Source organism: Mus caroli, unplaced genomic scaffold (assembly GCF_978045245.1).
Source record: "Mus caroli unplaced genomic scaffold, Mus_caroli_1 scaffold_5, whole genome shotgun sequence".
Lineage (NCBI taxonomy): Eukaryota > Metazoa > Chordata > Mammalia > Rodentia > Muridae > Mus > Mus caroli.
This window is the reverse complement of record NW_028227260.1, coordinates 1,449,119-1,461,186: the sequence shown is the minus strand read 5'-3', so window position 1 is coordinate 1,461,186 and position 12,068 is coordinate 1,449,119. Positions and strand designations below refer to the sequence as shown.

The 12,068-nt window shown below is 39.6% G+C and overlaps 1 protein-coding gene across 1 annotated transcript in view; it reads right to left on the bottom strand.

The window, feature by feature from the left end:
* Wwc3 (WWC family member 3) overlaps positions 1–12,068 on the bottom strand; it is a 112,970-nt gene that overhangs the window by 33,010 nt on the left and 67,892 nt on the right. The window contains exons 6-8 of the mRNA XM_085837892.1: positions 7,072–7,201; positions 6,088–6,237; positions 3,522–3,595 (exon numbers count right to left, since the gene is read on the bottom strand). Coding sequence (XP_085694018.1) covers positions 3,522–3,595; positions 6,088–6,237; positions 7,072–7,201 — 354 coding nt within the window. The remainder of the gene's footprint in view (positions 1–3,521; positions 3,596–6,087; positions 6,238–7,071; positions 7,202–12,068) is intronic.

Below are 12,068 nucleotides of genomic sequence, written 5' to 3'. Positions count from 1 at the left end.
TGACAAAATCTCTGCAGCAGAATAAATGAATATTGACAGGTCATCGTGCATTTCACTAACCTCTACCTGGAAAATTCTCCATCTAGAATACATGATATAAGAAATATCTGTCAATATATTCCTGTCCCTCAGCTGCCCTCTTCAACATTCTCTCCCCTTGAGAAAAAGTGCTTTTTAGGGAGATACTTTCTAAAATGAAAATCAGCAAGTGTTCAACTCCTTAACTTTACACAAATGAAAAAGATGGAGCTACAATAGCAAATATGCTTCTCTTTACTTGTCAAAGCTCATATGCAAAGTCACTTGAGAAAAGAAGGGATAAATCCAAGTGACTAATCACCTCAACTGGACTCACTGAATTCTGACAACCAACGAACACCAGGACCAAGCCTGACAGCAAGACTGAAGACACAGGAACTGGACGAACCACATGTTTTGTTCCTATCTGAGCCGAATGTTTCCATGGGAACGGCTACAAATTGTGCATAGTTCTGGAACAAGTGCTCTTAGGTTAAAAATATGGAGCCATCTGCGTCATCCGGATTGCTTCAAGAAGACTTGTTCTTCCAATTTCAAAAAAAAATTCCAAAAATTTTAAACCAGTGATATGAAAATATCCCTCTAATAAGGTCTGTCTTGGGGATCCAAGGAGTCATTATAGGAGGGAGGGAGAGGTAAAAGCAGCCCTCTTGGGATATTTCACATAACTCAGAATTGAAATACAAAACAGGTTACTCTGAGAGTGGTAGTGTGGCCAGGTAATTCTCAGGAATGCTCACATTCTCACTTGGAATTACAAGTTCCACTCCTAGACACTTTTTTTTTTAATCTTAGCATACATAAAGCCATTCGCCATCCAGAAATCTACATTTTTGATAATTTTGTATTTCTTTAAAGCAACCTCAACTCTAGATACTCAAGGAAAGTTCCTCCTCCTTTTACACCTGACAAGAGAAATTCATCTAGAAAATCAGCTTTATGAAACTGTAACATTAACAGAAAAGCCAACCACCTGACTTCCTTCTGTGGCCTAGAACTTTTCAGGGTAGACTTGTGGTTGGCATTGAACTTCCCAAGTTCACTGGCCAGTGCTGGTTACCTCCCTGGTCATAGGCTTCATTTTGCATGCATTCTTTCATGGTAGCTTTGGGTGCTTCTGGAAGCAATTGTTTCTTCTGACCACTCATATATGAAATATATAAAATATATACATATCTGCAGTGGATAGGTATAATTGTCACTTTGCATGTGTAACTTAACTAGGCTAAGGGATACCCAGATAGTTGATAGAGTGTGATGTCTGACAGTATCCATGAGAGAATTTCTGGAAATTATTAGCATTTTAATCAAAAGACTAAGTTAAAAGATATGCTTTTATCAGTGTTCACAAGCAATATCTAAATGGACTGAATTAAAATATTTGATTTCCTGGTAGAAAAACAAACTGATGGACAACGTGATTGCTTAAAACATTACAATTTGTTGCTTCTTCCAATTTGTAGTGGGCCTCGATTTCCAATCATCATGCCTTCTCTCACTCTGACCATCTGGCGTCTATCTCACAAGAATCCTGGCTTGGAAGTAGGCCTCCCTTAGATCGTTTAAGAACATCTCTCCCCATCTTGAGATGCCTAACCTCACCATACCTGTGGAGTCCCATTTGTCTTTCATTTCTAAGAAGCCTCTACTCTCCTGCTAAGGCACAAATGCTGGACTTTGATTCTTCTAAGTAGCTACAGTAAACATCTTAACAGGGTTCTAACAACTGTAACACCATACTTTGGTACAAATGTAATGATTAAATGCAGTGCCTGCCCACTGAATAATCTTAAATCCTCAATGTTTCATCCAAACGTACTACTTCAACATTTAAAAGGTGACTTGGTACATACTAACACCATTTCTAGAACAAAGAAGTCACTTGCTATGTTTGGTAAATGTCACAGCAACACATAACAATTATGGTTGTAAGTGTAGCAATAATCTATTTTCTGTGTTTAATACAGCGCAGCAAATTCCAGCACCCACACTTGGCAGTTCTGCTTCAAAACAGGAACGAAGGAGTAGAGGACTGGTCAGAAGAAACAATCGCCCCCACAAGCACCCAAAGCTACCATGAAAGAATGCATGCAAAATGAAGCCTATGACCAGGGAGGTAACCAGCACTGGCCAGTGAACTTGGGAAGTTCAATGCCAACCACAAGTCTACCCTGAAAAGTCCTAAGAGAGCTGTCGGGATTCATCCTGGTAAAGAGAAGTAGGTTTTGGTTTAGGCTACTGCCACAGAAGGAAGTCAGATGGTTGGCTTTTCTATTAATGTTACAGTTTCATAAAGGGGGATTTCTAGATATCAATGAACATTGGTCCAAATGGCAAGCTTCTCAGAAGTCCCTCATTATGTTTAGTACTCTGTTCTCCCCCTGCCCAAGATATTAAAACAATATGCAATCTATAACTGAATAGAGTGTTTTTAAAGCTATTCTTTAGTCTGGGACTTATGGTAATAGGCCTATCACCCTAGCTGAGGCTGATAGAAGATCATAAGCTCAAGACCTCTGTGGACTAGCATGAGTTCAAGGCCAGACTAGCCAATGAAGGGACACTGTAATGAAAATAAAAGGTAAGAGGGCAGGTGGGATATAGCTCAGTGCTAGGCCATATGCTTAACACGTGGATGCCTGTGTTCTATCCTCAGCACTGCACATAAAAGTAAAATAAAAATGAACATCTATGTTTCATGGTTTTCTGAAACAAATTTTAAAATGATTTCGTTTTCAGACTCTTTCCATAAGGCATAATAGAGAAAATGTCTCTAAGCAGAAGCCATGAAAGCCATTCAAATATTAAAAATTGAGAACATGAATACTTAAGAAAGACAACGCACTAAACTCACAGAGGCAAAAATACTGTGCTATGCAAGGATTTGGCCAATGTCCTGTGGTAAAGATTGAAGGGGGGGTTGGAGACAGAAAAGACAAACGCAAGGAATAAACCCTGGTAAATACCAAGTCTGTAGAAGGCAGATAAAATACAATATATGTCAACACAAATAATGTCACTTGTCTCCAACAAATGAACTGCTATCACCTGCTGATTGATCAGTATCAAACTGCTTTTGATGGTAAGATGGATGACTTACTGTACCAGCCTAAGGGATCCACACCAATGCACGTGACAAGACAAGATAGTTTGCTTCCAATGGCCTGGTGGATGCATGCTACTTATAGGTTGGAAGAAAGGAAGGGCAGGGAGGGTAATCAAGTATTTCTTCAAGAGAAACTTGAAGTCTCTACTGATTTCCCATCATTTTAACTTTCAGTACTGAGAATTTCACATTTTCAGCACACTTGGAAGTTTACCAGGTATATGAAGATGATTTGAAGAATAAAGGTCATGTCTATTTTATCAGGATTTGCTTTCTGGTAAAATGTGGGCAATTAGACACTAGAGACATCCTCAGCCTGTTACTACGGAGGCAAGCAGGCAAGCAGAGGGCCAGAGTGTAAAAGTGGACTTCTTACCTTTTCCGGGCTTCTTCATACTGCCAGTTAAGTCTGACACGGTCTACAAGTCTCGTTTTATCATCAAAGAGAAACTTTCCAGAACACAAGGAACAAAAAAGGAAAGAGAACAGATATTAAAAACATGTCTTAAAAGTAGAAAATTCACTTAAACTTTTGAGAAAAAAAACCCAGAGTATCATGTACAATGTGTTTTTGTACTTTTCAAAGGTCTATAAGGAACACTAGAAGTAATACTGTGCTGCTACCTCTGGCTGCTGAAGGCTAAAGCAATTGCTGGCTCCTAAAATTGTTATTAGTTTTTATTTTCAAAACAAGGGATATATATCTCATATATCTCATATATATATATATATATATATACATATCTCATGTATATGCTATATATCCATGTGTATACATGAATATATATAAATATGTTCATCTATTATATCACTCACTGCAATGAATAAAAATGAGCTGCATTTCAATTAACTAGGCAACCATTTTCTGTAAGCTAACATGAAAGCAAAACATTCACTCCTGCTTTGTACTATAGGTTCTCTAATTTTTCGGTTAATAAAAAACATGGCCAACCCTCCATATTTTGAGTTTCATGTTGTAGATTCAGCCAACCATGGGTTAAAAATGTAGTTAAGTCCACAATAATTGTATCTATCTTGTATATGAAGAACATTTTCTCCTGTCATTATTTTACAAACTATAAGAATACAGTAACTATCTGTATTATATCAGGTATTATAAATCATGTAGAGGTGAGCTGCAATGAACAGCAGGAATATATGGGGTTTTGTGCAAATAGCATGCCATCCGACATATGAGGCATAATCATTAGTGGATTCTAGTATTCCAAGGGGTTTAGGAACCAATCCCAGTGACAAAATTAGAAGTTCTACTCACAAATCCCAAGGTCTACATTAGACAGACTAGTTTCCTAAATAAGGGGCTCGACAATTCCTCCCACAGCTCAAGGCACACACACAAAAAAGGGAAAAGGCCATGTCTGGGAGGATCACCTACGAGTTGCACTATAACTGCTCAGAATACTGCTAGTAGTTTAACTTAAATGTTTTCATGCCAATTATATTAAAGGTAACAAAATCCACACAAAACAAAAAAACTAGTTAAACTAAGATAACAGCTGTAAAGCTGCCAACCTAGGGTTGACCCCATTATACTTCAGGGGCTTATAAACCGTGACAATTTACAGCTGGAATGGCAGAACCAGCCACTACTCCTAACCTGACATTTTTAGAATGGCTTACTGAAATCATTAGAGAGCTTTGATCGTATCTGTTTTACTCAAACTAATTAAGAGCTATAAATTCTAAATCAACTTTAGGATAAGAAGAAAAAAGTCATTTCCAGAGCTCAACAAGTCTTGCGCATGCTTCTTTCCTCCATTCCAAAATTGTTAGGCAAAAACAGCAAGTTCTTTGGCTCACAGATTCTTCTCTGTGTATTGCAGGTGGTAACAGTGTTCTTTAAATAAAATATCCTTTTCCAAATAATGTCTAAATATATTCTCAGCAATAATGAAAATAAAAATTGAAAGCAAATTATTTCCAGGACACCTAATCATTTCATAATTTATATTATACCTTCCCCAGAAAGGTACTACTTTTCAAACACTCAAACTACCAAATAACTAAAACTGTTATTTTTTTCCCACAAACTGTTTTTTTTCTCTCTTAAGCTTTCCTTTATTTAATGTTAGGGGCGTCACACCTTCCACTACTATTTTATGTTTGCATAATGGCCCTAAAGCATAAGAACTCCTCCAAACTGCTCTCCATTTGATAGCAAATTAATTTCTAACTTCATCCAATGATATTACACAGTAAGTCTTTGATTATTAACTACCCAGTTTTGAATGATTATTTTCCCAATTTGGTTTTTTGTGCCCAATTGAATGCTTTGCTGATTATAAAGGGAAAGCATGCTAAAGTTGTTCCAAACCTCAAAGAAAATCAATTCCTTAATATTCTTTTTAGCAGAACAAGAAATGGAAAAAAGTATAATCCTAAAGCTTTGGAAATCATAGCTCAAAACAGAGATCAGCAATCTGATCCTGGAACCAAGTCCAGTCCCCTGCTTGGGTTTTTTGCTTGGTTTTTAAAATAAAGTTTTATTGACACCCAAGAAGCCCATTTTCTTAGGTATCACCCAAGATTTTGCATTATAATGAATGACAGCTGACCAATCAAGGAAGTGACTACCTATCTTTCGAAGCCTTAAATATTTACTCTCTCATCCTTGACAGAAATAATTTGCTAAGCTATGCTCTAAAATGTCATGGATATTTAAAAAAAGAAAAAAAAACATTTAAGTTTAATGCTCTCAAGGTGGTTGTCATTTTTAAGACTCCTCATCATAAGACAATATGCATTCTCTACCACTGTACCATTACAGTTAAACTGAGAAATGTGACTTTTCTTTCAAATTTAATGACACGTCAGCTAAAATACCTTCAAAGCAGAGATTAAATGTTAAATGTGTGACAACACCACCAAAGCCAGTGACTCCCCTCTGAGCATGTTCATGTTTCTGCCCTGGATGAGCATACCTCCCCTACAGTGTCCGTCTGAGAGCCAGCATCGCAAAACTGCTGAGGGGCACCAGCGTTACCAAGTGCACCTGTGCTGTGAGAGAAATCTGCCAGAGTGTCCACAATGGAGCAGCTATTCTTGAAGCTGTCAGTAAGCTTGGCCAGACTCTGGAAAAGAGTAAGACAAGTTCTGTGAGTGGAGAAGTAGCTGTTTCATTTTGATTCAAGGAGGCCTATAGCGTATGACTAGAGAGATCTCCCACCTTAATCTCCATTAACATTACATTTTCCCAAAAGCATCTTTTACAATGCACATACTTTAAATAAAAGTGTTAGTCATCTAAGTAAAGAGAAACTAAATCCGTCATAAACAGGTAATAGTTATGAAGCAATTTTATTGTTTCTTTAATGTTTGTGTTTCTTAAGTATAAAAGCATTTTTATCCCAAATGCCCAATTAGTAACTGGGTCTGGCAAAGATGCATGCCACCTTACATTTTTACAGGTAATCCAGACATGAAAACATCTCCCAGACCAGACTTTGAAACCTGATTTTTCACCCATTGTGCTACATGGTCAATACTAATCTCCTCTGGGTGTTAGTATACCAAAAATTACAGAAAATTATGTGTTCTGGCACATGGAGCTTGTTTGTGTGGAGGTTGAGAGAAAGAGCATTGTTTTCTTTTTCTTTAGGACTTGGGACACTTTTGGCATTGTTAAAGACATCAGAATCAGAAAGGACAAGTGTAACATAGCTCAGGTAGTTTGCTCAGAACTAAAACAAAGGCTTTTTGGAAGGGGCCAGTCATCTTGAGTTTATATAACATAATATCTTATATCATATACTTATCAGGCAAAATTAATGTTTACTTAAACATGATATTCGTGTACAAAATGCACAGAGTCCTCATGAAATATGTATATAGCAAATATATAACGTGTAATAAAAATGACAGATAGGTATGCAGGCAGCATTTTCGGGAGGCAGCCTTAGCTTTACCTGCATCAGATCCCGTCGCTCTTTCTCTCCTGTACAAATGGCTTTCTTAATGGTACGGAGTTCAGTCATTATAGCCTGGGCCTCATCCAGTTTGTAGTTGGTGTGAGTACTTGACATCTTCCGGTCAATCCTGTTTAAAAATTAAAAATTACAGTCATTCCACAGAGATCACAACATCCTTTTTAAAAAACAATAAATATCCAAAGGTATCACAGAAAGGTGAGAAACAGTTAAAAGCAGAGTTTAGGCCCAGAACAGCAAAGACTCCATAAAACCTTCCTTCATTTTAGCAAATACAAAGACCTGAGACCTGGTTAATGGATGTCTGCCTTTGCTTCAGGAGGATCCTGTGCAGGGGAGGGGGCCCCTACCCTCCACTAAGCAGCAGGCTTGAGTAAGACATGACATTAGATAGTCCCTCGCTGGGAGGGCAACCAAAGTTTGTTCATTTGTTCTCAGCATTCTCAGGTTAGTGGTCAAATATGTGTATAAAATAAACTTATGGGTGAGATTTGTATGCCAGCAAAGGATACAGAAAACAGTAAGAAGTGGTATGCTTCAATAAAATGCTTGAAAACAAAGATTGGAATTCCTCTTGTGGTGCTAGGGATTGAATCCAGGCCCTTGCACAGGCTAGGCACTCACTCTACTCCTGCATTATATCTTCAGTCCTCAACACTTGAAAACGTGTGCCTTCTCCATGCATTTCATTTATCATTTTCTTTTCTATCTCCTTGTTATTTCCTTCAGTTGAAATAGCCATCCAGCAAAACTTCCTTCCTGCTTCCTCCTTCTCACTACTCTCTCTTCTCACTCCTTGTTCTGTCTGTTCATCCAGCACTGAGTCAACCTATGCACATAAACGCCTGGCTCCGAGTAGTACATAGAGGATACAAAGCAGGATCAGACTTGGCCCCACCTTTCAAGAGCAGGCTGTCTTGGAAGCCTGTCCGCTGTCACGTTTCCCATGCCTATGTCTCAAGCCTGTTAAGCCCTTGCAGCTAAAAAGATGGAGATACTGCTCCGGATGTGGAATTAATTCCTTCCCTGGAAACTAGCTACCTTACTCTTCAGCTTCCAAGCCCACCATTCCACAGGTTCTGGGCCTAAAGTTTTCTCACAGGTTATCCAAAAGATCTGGATCATTGGTTGTGAGCCTAAATTGCCTGGTTTTCCACTACACAGATCTGGCATGCTGTGAGTAGGAGTAGAATTCCAGCTCCACCACTCATTAGCTGTGGGACCCTAGGCAAATCAACCATGTCTTTTGATCTACTTCCTTGTATCTCAAATAAGAATACTAACAATACTACTCCCACAGACCAGGGATAAGATTTAAGGAGACTGTAAGGAAAGGACTCACCTGGCAGAAGGCCTAGAATGTAATGTTTGTAATGATTATGAGGATAATAAGACTACTTCCTCATTGGAGAAAAGGTATTAAGTTGCCAACTTTACTGTTTCATTATTATTATTATTTCCTTGACATATATGACATAACACAAAGCCAAGCTCAGCACCAGAGTTGACCTGACCTATTGGCATCCTTAGAACGGACAAGCAAATACAGAAGCAATGAAACTGAGTCTTGGATGGAACAGGGCAAAAGAACCAGTGAGCATTTCTCTGATAGCCATCAACTACTATGAACATTTATGAAGTCAGAGCCTAAGTCCTTCCCATAAAAAGACAAATACAAATGCACCATTGGACTGCACATACTGTATAATAACAGTCCTAAATCCAATCATAATCTGACTCCACAGGCACTTCCATGGTGGGCCAGTTATACCTTATATGTTTCTCAAATGTTCATTTCTACAAACTACTTATACATTATTTTAATCAGTCGCATATATTGTTTTTAACTACAGTGTTCTATTCCAAACGTTAAGTTACATGAACATGAACTGAAGTTTAGGTGGTGGTATTGTTCTTTGTTCTTAAAAGATCCTTGATCTGGCTCCCTCACAACAGTTCATTCAACAGATTGAGATGATTAGCTTTAACTCTACAGTACCTTGTCATTGATAGCAATAAAATATTAAACGTTCTATTGAGTGTGGTATATATGGAAGTTGTCAGGCAGAGGATGCAGGAGGATCACAAGTTTGAGGCCAGCCTGGGATACACAAGAAGTCTATGTCTTAAAACAAAACACAACAAAACAAGGAGTGTGTGTGTGAATGTATGTGTGTGTGTGTGTGTGTGTGTGTGTGTGTGTGTGTGTGTGTATACACAGAAGATGTTATTAGACTAAATGGTGTGATAGACAGGAAGCCTAGAAACTAACTTATCAGCAGAACCTGATCATCTACAAGTAGGACTGAAAATTTTGTTTATCCAACAACTATCACCCACAAGGTTAGAGGAACCTCTTATACTAATTATCATTCACTGATTTATATAGCAGTTACCACTAAAATGAAGTCCATGGCTTCTGTACGTGCAAAGACCCATGACTGGACAGTTGGAAGCATTCTATGACAGAGAATGCTTTTGTTATGAAATTACTGAAAGACAAAGTGACACCCTCAAATAATGATGAGATTCTTTTAGCCTGTGTCCTATTCAAGCATAAATGCTGGCATTAGGTGCCACTCTTCTTCTGGAGTTAGAATGTATCTCATGACTAGAGCATGTGCTTAAAATATGTGAAGACCTGAGTTCAAACTCCAACACACACACACACACACACATACACAAACAAAAACAAAAACAAAAACAAAAAAAACAAATCAAAAACGCCCCCACGAGAGCAATTCATCTCAGCATCAAGAATCAAAACCCGCAATTCAGGAACTCATAAAGCAGAGAAATCTCATTTATGTTCCCACCTTACATATTGTAGAAAGAGCAACAAGTCTTAAACACAAAGAAAAATTCAAGTGCCATACATTTTAAACCACTAATGGCCAAGGAAGCCACCAAATGTTTCTTGCAAGGATTATTTAAATAATATGACTTGTATTAATCTTCTCATAAAAGACTTTACCTTATATTGTTGTTACTCATAAACTGAACTCTCTGTAGGCTAAGTCTATAGAAAAGGGGAAGGTGATCTTTAGACAAAAAAACCAAAGCCAGGAAAGTCCAATTGCTATCTAACCATCAATGGCCACTACCTCTGCGAGTAGGCTTTCCTATTCTTCCAGAATTAAAAACAGAGTAAGGCCTGCAACCAACCTCACAGACCGAAGGGAAATTTGACTATATTAAATGTAATTTTCCAAGTGCCTAGGAATGAGTATCAATAAAGTATCCATAGCTACATACATATGTTTCATGGTGAAGGCTACAGAATTATACCTGTTCCTCTACTAGATCTGAATTCTGGTGGTTGCCCTGCAGCTTTTGGCATTTGTAGCACCTAAGCCTGGCCACCATTAAACTTAGTAGTGAAGCCAGCAGCCTACTGTGGCACTAGGTTGCACATCAGGAACAGCAGCCACATCAAAGAAAAAAGACCAGACTTCATCAGCACCATATGCAATTTAGTCCAACAGTGGGCATTTCAGAGGCCTTTAGAGAATGAAAATGAATTTCAAGGCCTGAACATTGGCTTTTAACACAGCTCTACCTATATGACCATGGGACAGTGAAAATGAATAAAGATTAGGGGCTATCAAGGTGTCTCAGAGTGTAACTGCAGTCACTATTCAAGCCTGATGACTTGAGTTTGTCCCACAGAACCTACATTAAAAGCCAAATATAGTAGTAGCCTAAGGTAGACTTAGGAAAACTGTCTGGAAGCATATAGGTCAAATTACTTTGATATGCAACACCTCAGAAATAAGCAACCCTGCCTCAACAACGCAGAAGGAAAGAACCAAAAGTTCTTAGAAGTTGTCCTTTGATTTCCATATTCACATATCACACACATATACAGAGGGAAGAAGGGAGGGAGAGGAAGAGGGAGGGGGAGGGGGAGAGGGAGACGGGGGGGGGGAGAGGGAGGGAGGGAGAAGGAAAGGGAGGGAGAGGGAGAAAGAGGCAGGGAGGGAGAAGGAGAGGTAGGGAGAGAGAGAGAGAAGGGGAGGGGAGGGGAGGGGAGGGGAGGGGAGAGGAGAGGAGAGGAGAGGAGAGGAGAGGAGAGGAGAGGAGAGGAGAGGAGAGGAGAGGAGAGGAGAGGAGAGGAGAGGAGAGGAGAGGAGAGGAGAGGAGAGGAGAGGAGAGGAGAGGAGAGGAGAGGAGAGGAGAGGAGAGGAGAGGAGAGGAGAGGGAGGGGAGGGGAGGGGAGGGGAGGGGAGGGGAGGGAGAGGGAGAGGGAGAGGGAGAGGGAGAGGGAGAGGGAGAGGGAGAGGGAGAGGGAGAGGGAGAGGGAGAGGGAGAGGGAGAGGGAGAGGGAGAGGGAGAGGGAGAGGGAGAGGGAGAGGGAGAGGGAGAGGGAGAGGGAGAGGGAGAGGGAGAGGGAGAGGGAGAGGGAGAGGGAGAGGGAGAGGGAGAGGGAGAGGGAGAGGGAGAGGAGAGGAGAGGAGAGGAGAGGAGAGGAGAGGAGAGGAGAGGAGAGGGAAGAGAAGAGAGATATGAGAGATATGAGAGAGAGAATATACCAGTGTACCTATTTAGACCCTGTTTCAGAGATACCCTGGAACAGAGCAAAGAACCCAAGTAGGCCTCTGGGCCACATACAATCCCCATAGCTTTCCTATTTTGTATAAAGTTGCTTGCCTAGAAGAAAATGGGGAAAGGGTCTGCTGTAAAAATCATGAAAGAAGGATCTGGAGAGAAGGCTTAGCAGTTAAGAGCGCTTAACTTGTAAGGAACCTGGGTTCAGTTCCCACTACTCTTATATGGAAGTTTATGACTGTAACTCTAGTACCAGGAGCTCTGACACTTTCTTCTGGACTTTCTGGATACTAGGCACACACATGGTTCACATACATATAAGAAGGTAAAACATTTATAAAGTAAAAATAATTATTAAAAAGTGAAAGCAATTATATGACAATTTCAAAAACTAAAAGCCTCTGAGAAACCACTATCAAAAGTTGTAT